This window comes from Gossypium raimondii, chromosome 9 (genome assembly GCF_025698545.1).
Source record: "Gossypium raimondii isolate GPD5lz chromosome 9, ASM2569854v1, whole genome shotgun sequence".
NCBI lineage: Eukaryota > Viridiplantae > Streptophyta > Magnoliopsida > Malvales > Malvaceae > Gossypium > Gossypium raimondii.
The window spans coordinates 39,650,649-39,671,504 of NC_068573.1; the positions used below are offsets into that span (position 1 = coordinate 39,650,649).

Genomic DNA, 20,856 nt, shown 5'->3' on the forward strand with positions numbered 1-20,856 from the left:
ATATATTCTGAATAGTACAAAAATATTTGGGTTTCCCAAAAAAATCATATTAAAAAAGTAAAAATTTTAAAATGATCATTTTAAAAAAAGTTATGAAAAATAAAAATTCTTTAAAATTAAAAAATTAAAATATAAAAAATTAAAATTCAATGTTATCTAAACCGGGTTGGACAAGGTGGACCAAAAATTGGTTGGGGTATTGATTCGATGAGAGGTAAAAAATTGGTTGACCTGTCGATTTCTCGTCCAATTAGTTCAATCCGGTTTTTATAACAATGAAATTTGAAAATTTTTATATTTTAAAAATATTTTGTAAAAGATATTTTTTATTTTTTATTTCTAAAGAGTTTTTTTTCACATTTTTATTTTAAAAAATAATTTTAAACTTTTATTTTTTAAAATATGAAAAAAATAGTTTTTAAAATTTTTAAGTATTTTTAAAGGGTATGGACCGACAAAAATAATACTGTAAATATTGAGGGCTAAAAAAAATTATAAATTTTAAAATCGGTTGACCTATGAATCGATACGTAGGGATGGCAAAACTTGAACCACCTAATGGATTTCGATTCGAAGCAGATATATTTTTTTTTTAAAAAGTGACATAGGGTAGGGTGGGGTGGATTTTTTTTATTTTGGACGGTGGATATGGAGCAGTTATGGTAATTGCTTGTCTCACCCCGCTCCACTATATGAAAGTACTATTTTATCCTTGTATATATAAACTATTAAAAGGGTAAAAATGTAAAAATGTAATATAGAAAAAAAATATTCTTATATTTTATATTTAAATAATTTTTTACAAATTGTTTTTAAATATTTACTTTACATAAAAAAAGATTGAAATTATTAAAGATAAGTAGCAAAAATTAAATTGAAGTGGAGCAGAGTGGAGTGGAATGGGGTGAGGTGGGGTAGAACGAGGATGAATGCATCCAACATCCATAGAGGTGGTAAGGTTTTCAAGAATATACATTGATAGTGAAGTGGGGCTAGTGGTGGAGTAGAGCATGCTAACTGTGGAGCAATGGTGGATTTAGCAATATTCACCCCCACCCCGCTCCATTGTCATCCCTAATGGTACAAACTGATTGACCCGGGATAAAAAAAACCATTTGAACCAATTTTTATGACTTTTATTTTTAAAATTTTTTATAATTTATTTGTTGGGAGGGTAAAGGGGTATGATTTTTCGCATGAATCAATTTTTATAATTTTTTATAAAAATAAAATCCATGAAAAAAATATCATCATCAATCATCAAATCAACAAAAAAAATCATACCCCTTGACTCCCTCATGGTGAGTATGACTTATTCTCCCCCTTTATTGCTCAAAGATCCACAAGCAAGCAAATTTTCTTTGTATCAGAGACCACAAATCTTCTTATTGTTAAAGAGCTTCATTTGACTTTCTAAGTGCTGGAGTTTCTTGCCAATATAGGCTAAGTCTTCATCGAGATGCTCTATAAGTCTAACCTTATCAACATTAGATAGCCTTTCAAATGTTGAGGTAATTGTGATTGGAGGAATATCTTCATAAGCTAAAGTTTCATTAACATCACAAAACAATAACAAGTAGGAAACATCATGAATAAACAAAAAGAAAAGACTAGCAGTAAGAACGTAAAAAAAAAAAAATTCCTCTTCGATAGTTGCATCAATAGACACTACCTCAATAAGATGTTTCAATAGGGGTGCAATGGATGCTAACTCTTAAACAACTCTATAAATATGAGCCACAACTTATGGAACAATAAGGATCTTTTCCACGAAATCTTGATAGAGTATTCATGATGTTCGAAATATCTTCATTTTGATTTTTGTTAGTTGTTATGTCGGTTGTAACTTCATGTTTGGTTCAAGCATCAACCAATCTATAAAGTTTTTGAATCAATTGCAACTATTGTAAACAACTGGGAAGTAAAAGAAACATGGTTGTTGATATTATCTTTTTCATCAACATCTTCACTTTTAGAATCACTCAAAGTAACTTCAAAAGACTTCAACCTTTTAATAGTGTTGTCACATTCAACCTTGGTATGTCCATAGTGTTTGCATTCATGACATTTAATTTTTTTTCTTCTTATTTCTATATCCGCTCATAACTTTTTTTTTCTTCTATTCATGATTGTAGATCGCCCAACATCATTATACATCTGGATGACTTTCAAACTTTCTTCTAAGATCGCCAACTATTATAGCAAAACTTCCATAAGATTTTCTTCTTTAATTGCAACTGAAGAAATAACTTACAAAGCAATGTTACTTTCTACCATTACTCTTTTTGAACTCATCAAGATTCATGTCAAAGGTTTGTTAGGATCCAATAAGCACATCAATCATCATTGTATCAATATCATTTACCTCTTATATCATAGTCACCTTAATTGCAAAACGTTCAAGAAGATATTTCAAAATCCTTTAAACCATCTTGGCACTCGAGTACTCATCACCAAGAGCAAAAGCTTCGTTAAAGATGTCACCTAGTTTAGCATAAAAAATCAGAAATTGTTTATTCATGTGATATTCTTAAATTTTCAAATCTAGATGTTAACATCTAAAGTTTCAATTGTGTCACAAAAGTAGTTCATTCATGTGACGTTTCAAGAGTGATCCAAAGCATCATGAGCAAAATTGCACTTGGAGATGCTTAGAATTTCTAAGGATCTACACCATTGAAAATATCATTCAAGGTTTTTGAACTGAAACTGGCTACCTTGTCTTCATTCGCTGACCAGGTGGTTTCAGGTTTGATGATTTGAACTCCATCGATTTCTTGAGTAGGTGGTTCTCACCAAATAAAATAATCTTTCAAGCCTTTTTGATAAAAAGGCTTTTGATATAAGCTCTCATATGTGCCATCAAGCATAGTGGGTCTTGAGATTAAGAGTCTCTGTATCTCTTTTGGCTAATTCAATAGTAGAGTCGCTACTTAGTACACCAAGTGCCTAGCTCTGATACCAATTGAAAATCGATAAATTTATCTTTTAGTTGCATGTTCAATTGCAACTAGCTAAACTAACTGAAAGAGTAAAAAAGTTTCACCTAATTTTATAGCATTTTTTCCTTTGGTGATTTGCCTAGAATTTTTTCTTTCTTTGCAATCTTTTCTCAAGGGAACTTAAGAAAAAAGCTAGAAGAAAATTGAGCATTGTGCTGATAATGTATTATAAAATAAACAACAAATAAAGTAAAAAAAAATATAGGAGAACAAAGAGAGAAATATGTATTTTATTAAGCTATAAAATATTTACAATACTTCTCCAAAGTCTATATTTATATAAGTAAGGAAGTAAGAATTATACAAAGCCCTACTCCTAATAGACATTAAATTCCTAAAATACATCAAAATTCTTATCCTAATAGGCATCTATTTTATAATAATAAAATATTTATAACAAATAAATTCATCAAATCGATGTGAAAAATTTGTCTTAAAGTTGACAAAAAGCAAAAGATAACAAAGCATTCAATTATACCTTGTCAAAAGTAAGGTAATTCCATTGATTGAATTGATCGAATTCATTTTGAGCCGTGCTTAAGAAAGAAAAAAAATTCAATCTCAACTCAATTTGATTCAACTTGAATTCAATGCCAATAATATTTATTTAAATTTATAAATTTACTCTAAAAATATTATAATAAAGCATGATATTTGAATAGTAGATACGATTTTGAAAAAAGAAGAGCAAGTTACCTAGACCATCAACATCAATACATTAAATATACATTGGATTTGTTCACGTGGATTTCCGGCCATTCAAATGATATGTAAAGCCATAAGCACGATAGGAAGTAAAGAAAATAATTGGAAATCGGATAATGTTGAGATGGGATAGCATGAGTGATAGAATTCAACTACTCGTTGCTTTGCTGTTTCCCTCTTCCACTCTCCTTAATTTCTTATTTCATCCACATTTTCAACCAACTTCAGGTATTTTATGCCAAATATGTAAGAATTTTGCGTAAAGGATGGAGATGAAATTCCTTCTCTAAAACTTCCAACAAGGAAAATATATAAGCATACCAACTGAAAGGAATTGTTTTTAAAAGATAAAACGAGTAGTGATTGCTGACGAGTCATCTTTGGTGGGTTATGATTATAAGGTAAACAAAATAAAAATATGGAATGTTTAAACCATGGGATTATCAGTGTTTACAACATTTAAGTTAGCCATGTCTGTTTTTTTTCATTGATTTTTTTTAATATCTAAAAGCTGGAAAAGAGTATCGATTTAATAACATTATCTGTCATCCGCTATCTTTTCACTTCTTCTTACTTTATTTCTTCTTTTATGCAAAGTCACCATCATCTAATGTTGTGCATCCATTTTCAATGTTAATAACTTACTGCAGGAAAGAATCATGGTGACTTACTTCTTAACTTTCGGTTCTGTTGAGAACTAGAGGCATACACTATGATTTGTTGGACATTTTTTTCTTTTTTAATTTCTTAATTGATTCCCAACTCCCACGGTTCATACTACTTAATGCACGTTGTTCTTGTTGAACCAAGTTTTTTTTCCTCAAATATTTTGGCTTTAGGCTATATATAAAAATAAATTAAAAAAAGGGGGGGCAGGACTGATTGTTGTCCAATGCCATTAACACAATAGATTCTTTTGGCTAGATTATTTGGCAATAGTTTAAAGCTTTAGCCTCATCATCCTTCCACTTTGTTAATTAAAAGAATAAAAAAACAAAACCCTAAAAAAAATTTGTGGTTTGGATAATTCAGTACCAAAGATTAAAACAGATATAAACTGAGTTAGCAAATTAAGTATTGTTATCCAGCTGAGTTTAGGTAATTGACATACCCCAAATGCAAGTAAAAGAGATTTTAGAAAGGGGTCCAAATAAAGAAAAAAACTTGGCTGTCGAAGCCAATTTGACAGTGCCTATTTCTCAAGGAAAGTACAACAGATGGTGCTTCAAAGCCTTTGGTTCTGACTCCTGAATCCTGGTGGGCTAAACTAACCCACTGTGCCACTAACAATATATATTTGTGGTATGAGAGTGGGCTAAACTCTCTATTCTTGTAATAAAGAGTGGGCTTCTGTTTGTAGTAATAAACAATGTGTTAGGTCTACTCAGCACTAGAAAGTAGAAATCCCTCAAATTAAATGTTTGTCTCTCATTCCCCAATTAAATATTATTTGGCACCCAACTTTTCTACTTATAAATATGAGGGCAGTCGAGGACAATCTTCAATTCTTCATACACATTCCCTCTTCTTAGTTACCTTGACCGAAAGAAAAAGTAACAAGCATCTTTCCACAGCCATGGATATTGATTCAACAGCCCAAGATAAAGCCAGATTTTTTGCGGGTGCTTGGGGCAGGGTTAAGGCCTTGCCTGGCAAATTGAAGGCCAAGGTTACATCAACAGCTAAGAGCATCAAAAGGCTTGGCCAAGATGACCCAAGAAGGCTTACTCACTCCCTGAAAGTGGGACTTGCTCTCACATTGGTGTCACTCTTGTACTATGCTAGGCCTATCTATGATGGTTTTGGGGTGTCGGGAATGTGGGCGGTGCTAACAGTTGTGGTCGTATTTGAATTCACAGTGGGTAAGTTACTCCAGGAGACTGTCAAAAAATCTCAACTGTTGAAAAATAGTGAACATTACTCATATCTTTATCCTATTATATATATATATATATATATATATATATATATCCAGGTGGAACTCTAAGCAAGAGTTTAAATAGAGGCTTTGCTACATTTCTCGCCGGTGCTCTTGGACTTGGAGCAGATTACTTTGCAAGTCTCTTCGGAAAGAATGGAGAACCGATTGTCCTTGGAATCCTTGTTTTCCTTTTAGGTATATATATGTGTCAAAATAAACTATATATGTTTCTCTATATATGTTTTCACGTACTCATGCAAGTTGATTGGTGTTGATTATTACAGCAGCAGCAGCAACATTTTCAAGATTCTTTCCAAGGATCAAGGCAAGATATGATTATGGGGTGCTGATATTTATACTGACATTCAGTTTGGTAGCTGTTTCGGGGTACCGAGTGAATGAACTGGTAGTTTTGGCTCACCAACGACTCTCAACAATTATAATGGGAGGAGCAACCTGCATGCTTATAGCTATATTTGTTTGTCCAGTATGGGCCGGTGAAGATCTTCACAAGGCCATCGCTTCCAACCTCGAAAAGCTTGCTACTTACCTTGAAGGTGTGCATTAACAAAAATAATATTGATATAAAATTAGAATACTGCATATATTAATAACAATACTAAATGCAGGATTTGGAGGTGTATATTTTCAATCCTCTGAAAGTGATGGCATGGGCACCGGCAAGTCATTTCCTCAGGGATATAAAAGTATTCTCAACTCAAAGAGCAATGAAGAATCTTTGGTGAGTTTGGCTTCTCTCCACTAAACTTGGCCATTGCAGTTTACATGCATGCCACTAACATTTGTACTTGCTCTAAAATTAACCTCTTCCTTTTAATATAATTGATACCATGATTTTGATCTAATGACATAAATAACAGGCAAATTTTGCAAGATGGGAACCTGGACATGGACGCTTTCGCCTCCGTCACCCATGGAAACACTACTTGAAGATTGGAGCCCTTGCTCGACAATGTGCATACCAGATTGAAGCTATTAATGGCTGCATCGGCTCTGATCATATCCAAGTATATATTCTAAAACTTGTGTGTACAATCTTTAAACAGCAAATTTGGAGAAAAGCATTTAATTTATGGTCGCATTAATTTGCAGGGATCAGAAGAATTCAAAGGTAAAATAGAAGGATCATGTACAAGAATGAGTGCAGAATGTGGGAAAACACTAAAAGCATTAGCCAGATCGATGAAAACAATGACAGATCCATATTCTTCAGCCAATACCCATGTGGAGAACTCCAAAGCTGCCATGAAAGACCTCAAGTTTGCCCTCAAAGCTGCTTCTTTAGAGAATGCAGACTTGGCAGCAATATTACCAGCAGCCACAGTGGGCTCGATCTTGGTTGAGATAGTGAAATGCGTTGAGAAAATATCAGAAGCAGTCCATGAACTTTCCCAACTAGCTCACTTCGAAAAGGAGACAGTGGAACCAACTGTTTCACCCGAGAAACGACCGCAGTTGCTTCATAGGGGAATAATCCAACCTGTTTTGGATGGTGATAGCACCGCCAACGACAATGTTGTTATCACAATACACGAAATTATATCCACCGATTCGCCAGAGAATGAGAAGGCTTGTGATCAGCATCAAGTGCCAAAGCCTGGCAAAAAAATAGAAGCACTGTAAATATTTGTTGCTAACATGTGATTAGCTTGTCTTTCTTTTTATTTTTCTAATCAAATTAGTTCTTATTTTCAATATGGGGCAATTGAAGAGGGAAGAAACTATTAGCTAATTCTTCCCTCTTTTACACATTATAATATATAGAAAAAGGGAAGGATTTGCTAATAATTTCTTTAGCTTCTTGCAATTTGGGCTATATATGTGAGACCTTTTTTTTCTTTCGTTTTGGGAAGTCAACTATAAAATTTGAGTTTGTATTTTATAATAAGGAATTAAAATTCAATAAGAAGATAAATAAACGAGAGAGTAAAACAAATGTGATTATATTTATCAACTTCACAAATTTCTCTACATCATACTTTGATTTACCACTACTACAAGCCTCACAACATAATAACTAAGCACTTAAATAAAACTAATAAATAGCTCATGCAACGTGACATTGAAAATGCAAGAAATTTAATTTGGTAAAAAATATTGGAATGATGAAAATTAAATGAGTAGAGAGCTAAGAGGATAAAACAATATAATTTCTTTGGTAGTCTTTCCATTCATTGTTTGGTAAAAAATGAAACATTTGAAAAATACATAAATTTAGACTAGCATACACATCTCTCTCATCATTTCAATTTGGAAGTATTGATTTTTATGCATTAGCATGGAAAATGATCATTTCTCTTCTCACTTTTCTTCCCAACCAAACACACTCAAAATTTATTTTATTTCCACTTTTCCACTCCCTCCTTTCATCCCTCAACTTTTCTATTCAATCAAACACACCCTAGAAATTTATATTTTGACACTCTCCCTTTTGCAAACTTTCAATCCGCAACTCTTAGAGCATCTCTAAAATATTGAAACTTAGGCTTCACCAAAGCTTTGGTGAAAATATTTTCACAAATAAAGTGGTGCGTACTTCGTTTGATGGTATTTAGGAGTGAGCAAAATTTGATTTGATTCTAAAAAATTAAAAAAATTCAAATTTTGAGTTAATCGAATTGAGTTATTTGAGTTAACTTAAATAATTATTTCGAGTTTCGAGTTCGAGTCAAGTTGAATTTTACAATTCGAACGATAGTTTGGTGTAAATACCCCTTTGGTCCCTGTCAATTTTGAAAAGGAGCAAATTGATTTCTCTCTCAACAAAAACTAGAAAAAAATCAAAATGTTTATAAAAAATTCCAAATTTTATATTTTTTAAAGATATAATATTTTTTAATTCTAAAATCATATAAATTTTAAAATTAAAAAAACTTTAGGGACTTAAATAAGTTAACTAATCATTCAAGTTTATCATACTAAAATATATTTTTCTTTTATTTGGCTTTGAAAATTTTTTCGATTTCAAATTTATGTGCTCTAACATAGAATTTGTTATACAGTAACAAATTTTAATTTGACATTTTTATTTTTTTTAATTTAACTCGAACAATTTCACTCAATTCGATTCGACCTAAATTTCATTTCACTCGACTCGATTTGAAAAAATTTCAAATCGAGATAGGATAATAAAATAATGCTCATCAACTCAATTAATTCGGGAATTTTTTTACTCGATAAGATGAAAAGCTCACGTGATTTACACAGCATAATTAACTTCTCACATGTCTCCAGTCAACCTCTTCAACCAAATGCATTTTTGTGTAGCTATAGTTGCTGCCGCATAACAGCTTCAATATCAGGCAAAGCAACAACGTCTTGTTTTTTGCTACACCAAGAAACCATTGTTGAACTAATCTTGAAACAATATCCTAAAGTAGAGTGGCAATCATTTGTGTCTCCAATCCAATCCGCATCAGTAAATTGTATAGAAACCATAATCAAGCATTCCTTTCACATAATGCATAATTCTTTTTGTTGAGGAGTTGTTGGATTCTGCATAATCTTGAGATTTGGCTCCATTGGAGTAGTGTTTTTTTTAGACTTCCCCATACTAAGCGCTCCAAAAGACTTCTTGAGAAATAAAGTATTTTCATATCAAAATTTCTAAACCAAAAAAAAATTCAATCTCCCTCAATATTTTCATATCAAAACGAGCAAACAAGTCATTCCTCAAACTAGAAATTTCAGATTCATTATCTACAGTTATTATCAATGTATAATAATACCCAAAGTTTTTCATTTGATTCTAAACTAAACTCTAAAGCCTATGTAGCAAATTTACCGTATCATGTTTGTAGTGCTTGCTTTAGGTCAGCTTTCTTCAAATGACAAACATATTCTAGAAATCACTTAGAGACAAGCTCTATAAATACTTCATGATCCAAATCTCTGTAAAGAAATGCATAGTTTCCAACCTTTAAAAGCAACAAGCCAAATAATTGATCTCATCGGTTGAAACGCTCCAAAATTTTCAATGCTGAATCTCGTAAAATTCCAATAAAATATCACAAAAATTACTGAGAATTAATTTACCGTAACGGTCTCTTAGTGCTTAGTATCCACATTGTATTTTTTTTCCTCAAGTATGGTCCGTTTTGGTATTGTTCTTGCGGCTGAGGTTTAACAAGTAACATGATACAGGTTTCAGGACATTTGATACGGGGGGTGAATATTAGTGATATGATGGTGCCATGCCATGTGTTAAATGTGTGCTTAGTCTGTTAAGGAAGTCTGGTATTTTGTCTTAGTGTGTGTAGTTAAGTTTGTTGTAACAAATGAAACGTAGGAAGATTCAAGAGACTCAGGCAGGTATACTTGTTAGTTGACTTCTCTTGATAATTTCAGGTATATATCCCGGTTCGTCTCTATTTTGAGATTTTAGTGCTTTCTCAATAAAATAAGTAGATATCGTTTTTCACTCAACTATTTTCTTCCTTTCTCATGGTGCTTTCATTTACGAATCTCAAAACACTTTTGTTCTCACTGAAATGGCGTTCAAGACCACACTGGCAATGTTTTAACGACATTGACCAAATTTGGGAAAATTTTCTGGTGAATGTATTCTGGGAAGATATCAGCATGGCGGATTTTCTGGAAAAGACGACACTCCAGTGAAGCCAGATGTTTAAAGCTTGGTGGGATTACTGATTGGGTTTTTTTTCTTCATATGTTCTGGTGTTTTATTTTTTATTTTTTAATTATGGTAGGTTGTTGTTTTGTTTCTGCTAGTTGACACCAGGTGCCTTATTTTGATTTTGTAGTGTTGTAGCGTGTATGCCTTGCCCCTGTCCTGATTATATCTTGTTACAAGCCCTTATTAACAAAACGTTTGATTGGTGGAGAAAATGGCATTATCTATTTATAGTGATTAATTACAAATGAAATATTTAAATTATTAACTATAAAACATTGTATTAATAAAATTAGAATATATATAAAATCATTACTTTCATTAATTTCTTTTTACTAAAAATTCACTATTTAACTTTTCAACCATTAATTAAAATTGGATCATAGATGAAATTTGTAAACCTAGAGTTTAAACCTCAATTCCTACGACATATTCTCATATTTGCTTAAAAACATCAAAATTTATTTCATTTATTAGGCTAGGGAAACATAGTTTCATGTTCCTCTCTTACTCTCCTAAATTTTGACTAATTAATTATCACATTTTCTTACCCGAAATTTTGATTAAAATCATATTCTTGTGAGGCATATATAAAATTATGAAGAAGAATTTCTATAATTCTCTACTTTTACATACAATAATTAAACCTCACCTCGTGAGGTATACGAGATGTTGTCTTGAATTCAAGATTTTTTTAGTTTATCTATATTAATTAATTATTTTTTGTATTGAAGATAAGTTATATTATTAGAGGGTATCTTCATCTTTTGTTTTAAAATAAAAATAGGGATATGGTGGTATTTCAGTAGAAAATCTTAAATTTATCATTCAATCAAAACTTTATTTTAATATTTTATGCATTTTAATTTTATTACATCCATTAATTGTATATATATTAATAATATTATTGATTGAGCTCGTGGCACAAACTAACTCTACACCAACTTAAGATTGATGACGACACCACGATAAACAATTATTCATTTAGTCTATTTTTTTTCATTTTAACGTTATATGTATTTCATATGTTATTATTAATTAGACCTAAACTATACGCTTCTATATTTTAAGCATATGATTTTCACACTATAATGATTTTTTTAATATAATTATTATTTTAAAAGAATAAAAGATCTTCTCACATAGTGCGGACAAACATAAAACATACATTAAATTTTTGTCGCTGAAGGAATAGATAATTTGGAAGTGAAGGAAACAGAAAAGTTGTCATATTACGGTGGAACTAGCAAACTAATTAAGGACGTAATACTGCTCTTGGGATTAGCATAAACCATGGGCGAGCAATAACAAAGTTGAAACTACAATACAGACATTCAACAATTGAGGTCGGAATTTTGAGTTGGTCACCACTTATAATTCCATGCAAGTGGGCATTGTTTATTGATCCCAATGCACAAAGTAATAAGACAATATATCCAAGGGGTTTGGTGTGTGAATTTTTAAGTTCAGATCCCAGCAAAACCTGTTTTGCTACTCAGGGTCAGATTAGTGTGTATATATATATTCCTTTGTTTGCCCCCATTGACCTTGTTCTACGTTTCATTATTTTCTTTGATGTCACCAATTTGGCCGCTTTAAAGATAGCCCATTTTGATAAAATGAATTAGGTTTAAATTGGTTATCAGTTTGAATTTAATTTTTAATATTTTAAATTGATTATTTTAATTTTTATATTTTTAAAATATTTAATTAAATGGTAATTATTAAATTCGTTAAGTTTAGTTTTGTTATTTTCAAAATATGATGTAACAAATATATTATCATATATTAATGCCCATATCAACTTATCATTTTTATGTATTACTCATTAAAATCTTCAAAAACTGTAATGACTTACAATAATTTAATTAGAAAATATGAACTAAATTTACAATTACACACATAGTATAAAATTAATAATTGAAGGCAATCAAATGAATTTAACTGATATTAAAATCAAGACTAAATTTTCAAATTTTAAAAATATAAAAATTAAAATTCATCGATTCAAAAATTAATTAAATTAAAACATAAAATTTAAATCCAATCTTTCTTTCACGTAGCAGAACTTAAATCGCTTATAGCTACTGCAACTTGTGTTTTGCATGCCAATGTCAAAAGTCAATCAAATTAAGTGCTGGATATGTGAAATGGACATAACAGCAGTCAGCAGGCCGTGATTCTAAAAGAGTTATCATTATCATCATCATTACTGTACTAAAATTGTTTGATGTAATGGAACATCCGAAAAATAAATAATATTAAAAAGTTCATCATTATAATTATAATTTAAAGAATAATATTTTGTATATTACTATTGGAGTTTTTAAATTTCACATTAAAATGTTAACAAATGACTCTCAAAACATGATAAAATATTTTAAAAAATACATGACAATTTTTAATTAATTGTTGAATAAAAACAATAGAGTATACCAAATACAACCCACAATTTAAATCTAAAATAAATTTAGAAATAATAAAACATCGAAAATTCCAAAACCTTAATTTTGTCAATACAATCAAAGTGTCATTTATTTTTATAAATATAAATTTTATAAATATTTTTCAACATATACTTTTTAAGGGTTATAAATAATAAATATATACAAGCTATTAATTTTGATTAGTTGAAAAATATGGAATTGATAATTGAGTGTTGAAGGGGTGCCCACCCTTTGATTATGGAGTTGTTTGAGACATTTTTCATATTTATGATATTAACAATTTATTGAATAGTATTTTTGAGTTGTGCTGATTATGCGGATAATATCTAATCTATTATTGAAGAATACATCATTTGAGGAAACATGTTTGGAGAGTCAGATCACCTTATATAATCAATTGGACCGTGGATATTGAATTGAATTGGAACACTGATTGCTTAGCTGTCAAGACCCAAGAATTCATGTTTTCCTTGTTAATAATTAAATTTAAAAAATTACATTTATTGCATAGCATTGATATTATTTTTGACAAAAAAAAATCAAAATCTAAAAAGAAATACTAGAGTGAAAGATATTGTTTAGTGGAATGAGTAACTCGGCTCTTTTCTGGCTTGGTTGTTTCCTCTTTTTCTTTTCCTAAATATTATTTAGTCCGTCACTCATTTCCCATGCTATATATTGAACCAGGACAACGCACCCAATGTCTTTAAAGTGAAGTGCCCTGATTACAGCTTAAAAAGTTTACGATTTATATTCAATATTTTACAGCACTAGCATTATGGCTTGTCAAAGTTAATTTCAGATGCGAATAGAACGTGGGAAACACAATGCAAATTGCAATATAAGTGGTTCATTCATTACCATGTTTTTTTAGGTAAATGTCAGTAAAGTTTATTACTTTTTTTGAAGTTACCAATCGGCTGCAATCCCACAGCTTAAACCAGCTGTAAATTCAATTAAGTAATAACAAGGGAACCAATCACTTAAATGTTTTACAGTCGCAGAATCAGTAAAAAGCTTAGAAAATCAGGTTCATGAATGACTTTAATTATAGAGAAAGTGTTTCAGGATGAACCTAGACAGTAATGAATTGACGGGATTCCAACCATATATACTCATCATTGAAGACCCTTTCCTCATTTTGGTTACAAGGCAATTTGGTAATTATAAGATCAAGATATCTCATTCTCAACTCGAGTTATAGTCATGATGCATTAAAAATCTCTGAAACCCTGATGGACAAAGCTAGGGTTCTTTTTTTAACAGAGAAAAACGATAATAATAATAATAATAATAATAATAAAAGTTGTGTAACTTTGTGTAGATATAGAATCCGAAGTAATATCAACATATTTGAATACATATCTTTTATGACTTACGTATTGTTGAGTATAGAAGTTGTTTTAAGCAATATAATTAGTAATCATGAAAGTGTATGGGCTAAACTGAAATTTCCAAACAGTCGCTGCCAAAATAATCCCTCGTGCGCTTTGAGTTTGACCACTATAAAGCCTGCTTCCCTACTTGTAAATTTGGATCCATCTTAGAGTTTTTCAACTTGTTGAAGAGTCAGTTTGTGGTGGTAAATGGGAATCACATGGCCACTTATATATAAACCACCCTACATCACCACTGTAAACTCTTTTAACTCCATTTCTGTGTGGTTTTAAATGCAAAATGAGTTGGATTGACACGTGAAGCGCACGCCAAAAAAGTTTATTGCCAGCGGTTTCTTTGTCTCCCTTGATGATTTTCTTTTTCTGTGTATAACAGGTTTTGTATGATGAGTTAGAGATTAATTAACCTGCAGAGGGGTCTTCACTCTTAACTAAGGGATCCGGTGTTCATACATCGCATCTTTGTATGTATTACCCTCCGAGGATTTTGTAAAAATTACAGCTGATTCATCCCCAAACATAGCTGAACAAGTCCATAACCATAAATACAGTGCATCACACTAGTTTCTTCACCAAACATTTCAACCAACTCAACAATAAACTTAGTTTTCAGAGGTGATAAGATGACATAACCATTGGCGCAAAATTTCGATTTCGATATTTTGGTTTTGACTATCAACAAGAACCAAAGCTTTAGATGAAAACTAGCATTTATAAGTCCTATAACCATTGATGACCTTCCTATTGTTGGCTTTACTTAATTATTCCAATTATTCAAATCACTCTAATTCTATCTTTCAACTTAAAATTTTAAACAATTTTAGAATTAACTTTACTCGCTCCTAACGGAGACTCAGTGGGCTTCTCTTATGTATTACATAGGCCTTATGGATTAGTTGCACTACCCCAGGCGGATATCATTGGACTTATAAGCCCATTAAATAACTTCTTCCTTTTCTAGTTTGTTACATTTCAGTTTAGAATTATTATTAACCCTCTCTTCCAACCTTTGAAGTCGTCTCTCCGTTAAAAATCATAATCATCCTCTATGCGCCTGAAAATCAAACATGTGGTTGGTGCTATGTATACATTAATTGGTTAAATTATATGAGATGGTCAACCAAAAGTTTATATTAGCATCGTTGAATCATTTGCATAGTAAATAGTATATTAGTTGGTATGATCAGCTAGACCATCCCGGTGATGCGACAATATAAGAATTTACATGGAATTTTATTAAAGAACTTGAAAATTCTTCACTTATTAAGTGTTGCTTGTTCTCAAATAAGATTTATTAAACTTTCCTAGCAAAAGTTGAGATTGAACCTCTTACCTTTCTGAAAGAAATACGGGCCGTTTTATCCAACAAGGGGATATTTTGATATGATACTAGTAGATACATCTACAAGATAATCGCATATGAGTTATGTTGTGCTGAAGCGTGTAAAAGAGTAAAATTATTGTACTAAAAAATCACACTAAGTTCAATTCCCAGGAAAGAGAGATGGATCACAAGGATCGCTTAAGTACCAGGTCTTTCCTAGCCAGAATATCCCTCAATCGTAATTTAATAGCACAATAAATCACTACAATCACACTCACACTCACAATTCATGCAGAATAATACAATAAAGAACACAAGAATTTAACAAGGTTCAGCAAATTTTGCCTACGTCCTCGGGCACTACCAAATATATTTCACTCCAAAATACAAGTGAGAATTTACAAAGAGAGAGAGAAAACAATGCCTTAAGTAGAGAATGGCAAGTTTGAGATACAGAATGAGAGATGGTCATGCTTATTTATAGTTGAGGTTCAAGGATCAACTTGCAAAGTCACTTTACAATTAGGGACCATATATTGCAAATATCTCAGATTTTATTATGCCAATATCTCGGTACCCATATCTTTGACTTTCCAATATTTGATACCCATATCTTTGACTTTCCAATATTTGATACCCAAATCTTTGACTTTCTATTATTTGATACCCATATATTTGATTTTCCATAAATATGGATAATTCCCAATAATCTCCACCTTGAAGATTTGATTCGAGTAATCTTATCTTCACACAATTCTCTCTGCCTTTGTCAACAACACTTGATAGTGCCTTCTTCAACTGTTAAACATGCAGAATATTGATCAAGTTCAAACAATGTTCGAACTTGATTGTTGTTACCACCTTGGTCATCATATCTGCGGGATTATCTGCAGTTTTAATCTTTTGAAGGTGAATTTTCCCCTCATCAATAATTTCCCGCACAAAATGGAAACGTACATCGATATGCTTTGTACGTGCATAATAAACTTGATTCTTTGCTAAATGAATAGCACTTTGACTATCACAATACACATTAATATGCTCCTGAACCAATCCCAAGGTTTTAACCATACATTGTAACCAAATAGCTTCCTTTACAGCCTCTGTTACAGCCATATATTCAGCTTCTGTGGTTGACAACGCAACTGTAGACTGCAGTGTAGACTTTCAACTTATTGGTCCTCCAGCAAGAGTAAACACATAACCAGTGGTTGATCTCCGTTTGTCCAAATCACCGGCATAATCAGAATCAACGTACACAACAACGCCTTTACCAAGTGTAGTATCCTTCTTGAACAGTAATCCAATATCCATGGTCTTATGAATATACCGTAGAATCCATTTCACAGCTTGCCAATGTCCTTTTCCAGGATTATGCATATACCTGCTCACTATACTAACTGCCTGTGAAATGTCGGGTCTTGTACACACCATTGTATACATCAAGCTACCTACTGCATTAGAATACGGAACTTGTAACATGTATTCTTGTTCCGTATTTGTTGAAGGAGATAGTTGTGCAAAAAGCTTGAAATGAGAAGCCAACGGGGTACTTACAGCTTTAGTCTGCTCGTTCATGCCAAACTTCTATAGTATCTTCTTTAAATATTGCTTCTGAGACAAACTAACTCTGCCATGAGCTCTATCCCTACATATTTCCATGCCAAGGATCTTCTTAGCTTCACCTAGATCTTTCATCTCAAATTCAAGGTTGAGTTGAGTCTTCAATCTCTCAATTTCAACTTTACTCTTAGATGCTATCAACATATCATCAACATATAAGAGCAAGTATACGAAAAACCCTTCTTGTAGCTTCTGAAAATACACGCAATGATCAAATTTACTTCTTGTATACATTTGCCTTTTCATGAACTGATCAAATCGCTTGTACCACTACCTCGGAGATTGTTTCAATCCATAAAGCGACTTTGTCAGTTTGCAAGCCCAATTTTCTTTATCAGCAACCTTGAATCCATCTGGCTGAGTCATATAGATTTCCTCTTCCAAATCACCGTGTAAAAATGTGGTCTTCACATCGAGCTGAACTAGTTCAAGATCATATTGCGCAACTAAGGCTAGCAAAATCCGAATAGACAAATGCTTCACAACTGGAGAAAATACTTCATTGTAGTCTATTCCTTCTTTCTGAGCGTAACCTTTTGCTACCAGTCTAGCCTTGTATCGAACTTCATTTTTATCAGGAAATCTTTCCTTCTTTACATATACCCATTTGCATCCAATTGCCTTTTTTCCTTTGGGTAGTGTCACCAACTCCCAAGTCCTATTTTTATGAAGAGACTGCATTTCTTCATTCATAGCTTGCTTCCACTTTACACCATCAGGGTTACTTCTTGCTTCTGTGTAAGTAGAAGGAACATCATCATCTGCAATTGGAAGTGCATAGGCCACCATATCATCAAAGCGAGCAGGCATACAAATCTCTCTTCTTGGCCTTCTATATGCAATTGAATCATGTTGCTGTAGAAGTTCTTGGGTCGAAACTTCTTTATCATTTGTTCCTTCAATATTAGCTGGATCATCATTAACCTTTTTAAGCTCCACCTGTTGCAAAGTGCCACTGGTTGTGTTATCCTTTTGTGAATCATTGTTCTTCATCATGGTTGATTCATCAAAAGTCACATCTCTACTGAAAATAATTTTCCTTGTATCAGGACACCAGAGACAGTATCCTTTTACTCCACCAGTTATACCCATGAATAATGCTTTCTTTGCTCTTGGGTCTAACTTAGATTCTTTTACATGATAATATGCAGTGGAACCAAAAACATGTAAAGAATCATAGTCAATAGCAGGTTTACCAGCCCACCTCTCCATAGGAGTTTTTCCATTTATTGCAGCTGATGGCAACCGATTAATTAGATGGCACGCATATGTAACTGCCTCAGCCCAAAATTCTTTGCCCAATCCAGCATTGGACAACATACATCGAACTTTCTCCAGTATAGTCTGATTCATACGTTCTGCCACCCCATTCTGTTGTGGTGTATCTCGAACAGTGAAGTGTCGTACAATGCCTTCATCGTGACATACTTGTAGAAATGGATCATTCTTGTACTCAGTACCATTGTCTGATCGAAGTCGTTTGACTTTTCGACCAATCTGGGTCTCTACCATATTCTTCCATTTCAAAAATACATCCAAAACTTCATTTTTCCTTTTCATTAGATACACCCATACTTTTCTTGAATAATTATCAACAAAAGTAACAAAATAGTGCATACCTCCCAAAGAAGCCACTTTAGTAGGTCCCCACACATCACTGTGAACGTAGTCCAGAATTCCTTTTGTATTGTGAATTGCTGAACCAAATTTTATCCTCGTCTGCTTGCCCAGAACACAATGTTCACAGAATTTCAATTTGCAAGAATTTGCACCTTTGAACAAGCCTTGCTTCGCCAAACTCTGCAAAGCTTTTTCACCAGCATGTCCCAATCGCATATGCCATAACCTGGTAGCCTCTGAATCTGCATCTTTCGTAGAAGCTATTGATGTTGATCCAATAACTGTACTTCTATTTAAATAGTACAAGATTATTCCTTCTTGTGCCTTTCATCACCGTCAATACCCCAGCTACTACCTTTAGTAATCCATCTCTCAAAGTGATTGCGAGCCCTTTAGATTCTAGGACCCCTAATGAGATAAGATTTTTCTTCAAGCTAGGCATGTAGCGAACATCTGTCAAGACTTGAATTGAGTCGTCGTGATTCTTCAATTGGATTGTACCTACTCCCATTGTCTTACAAGCGCTATCATTGCCCATAAAAACAACTCCACCTTCTAGTTCTTTAAGACTAGAAAACCAGTCCTTATTAGGACACATATGGTAAGTACATCCCGAATCCAAAATCCACTCATCTGTATGACATGCCATTGCCATGCCAACCAAGCTAAAGTCTGACTCATCATCATGCTCCGCTACACATGCATCAGAAATAGTTTACCCTTTTGTAACTTAGACAATTCTTTTTCCAATGCCCTTTCTCTCGACAAAAAGCACATTCATCTTTGGCAGGTCTCCCTTTGGACTTACTCCTTCTACCAGATTTGTTGCTGCGCGAACGACCTCTTATTGTTAAGACTTCTGTAGTTGTATCTCTGTGATCTTTTTTATCTTTCTTTCGAGTCTCAGATCTATACAATGCACTACAGACTGCATCAAATGTGATTGTATCCTTCCCATGAAGCAATGTGGTGGTAAGATGATCATATTCATCAGGAAGAGAATTCAACAACAGTAATGTCTTGTCTTCATCTTCAAATTTCTCATCCAAATTTAGCAAGTCTGCTAAAATTTTATTGAATGAGTTCACATGGTCATTCATCGACATACCGGGTGCATACGTGAATCGATAAAGTTTCTTTTCATATAAAGCCTATTTTCAAGACTTTTGTTAGAAACTTTTCTTCCAGTGTATCCCACAACTTCTTGTTGATGTCTCCTCATGACAGTACTTACGCTCTTTGGCCAAACATAGGCGAATTGTTCCACATGCCCGTCTATTGATCTTGGCCCACTCCTTGTCATCCATCTTGTCGTTTTTCTTCAAGGGCTATATCCACTTTTTGCTGACATAAGACATCCAGGATCTCACATTGTCACATACCAAAATTATTGGTACCATCAAATTTCTCTACTTCAAATTTCGCATTGGTCATAGTAGTCTTTGTTGATGACGATGCCTTTTCTATTTTTTCTCCTCAATCCCAACTACAGTACGTGAACAGTGCCGTGAACGATCGTATTCCCCAAGTACGAATCTAGCTTTGATACCAATTGTTGTGCGGAAGCGTGTAAATGAGTAAAATTATTGTACTAAAAAATCACACTAAGTTCAATTCCCAGGAAAGAGAGGTGGATCACAAGGATCGCTTAAGTACCAGGTCTTTCCTAGCCAGAATATCCCTCAATTGTAATTTAATAGCACAATAAATCACTACAATCACACTCACAATTCATGCAGAATAATACAATAAAGAACACAATAATTTAACGAGGTGCAGCAAATTTTGCCTACGTCCTCGGGCACTACTAAATATATTTCACTCCAAAATACAAGTGAGAATTTACAAAGAGAGAGAGAGAAAACAATGCCTTAAGTAGAGAATGGCAAGTTTGAGATACAGAATGAGAGATGGTCATGCTTATTTATAGTTGAGGTTCAGGGATCAATTTGCAAAGTCACTTTACAATTAGGGACCATATATTGCAAATATCTCAGATTTTATTATGCCAATATCTCGGTACCCATATCTTTGACTTTTCAATATTTGATACCCATATCTTTGACTTTCCAATATTTGATACCCATATCTTTGACTTTCTATTATTTGATACCCATATATTTGATTTTCCATAAATATGGATAATTCCCAATAAGTTATCAA

General features: G+C 32.7%; 1 protein-coding gene across 2 annotated transcripts; it reads left to right on the forward strand.

The window, feature by feature from the left end:
- Nucleotides 1–5,238: 5,238 nt before the first annotated feature.
- LOC105799616 (aluminum-activated malate transporter 8) lies at nt 5,239–7,414 on the forward strand. Of its 2 annotated transcripts, none has more exons than XM_052621469.1 (6): nt 5,239–5,569; nt 5,683–5,823; nt 5,916–6,185; nt 6,258–6,370; nt 6,510–6,656; nt 6,742–7,414. In XM_052621469.1, exons 1-6 carry the CDS (start codon nt 5,284–5,286, stop codon nt 7,270–7,272), a joined length of 1,488 nt encoding a protein of 495 aa, XP_052477429.1. In that variant the 5' UTR covers nt 5,239–5,283; the 3' UTR covers nt 7,273–7,414. The 2 variants fall into 2 exon arrangements, with proteins under 2 accessions (XP_052477429.1, XP_012485729.2); XM_012630275.2 differs by having other exon boundaries at nt 5,913–6,185; nt 6,742–7,412.
- Nucleotides 7,415–20,856: the final 13,442 nt, after the last annotated feature.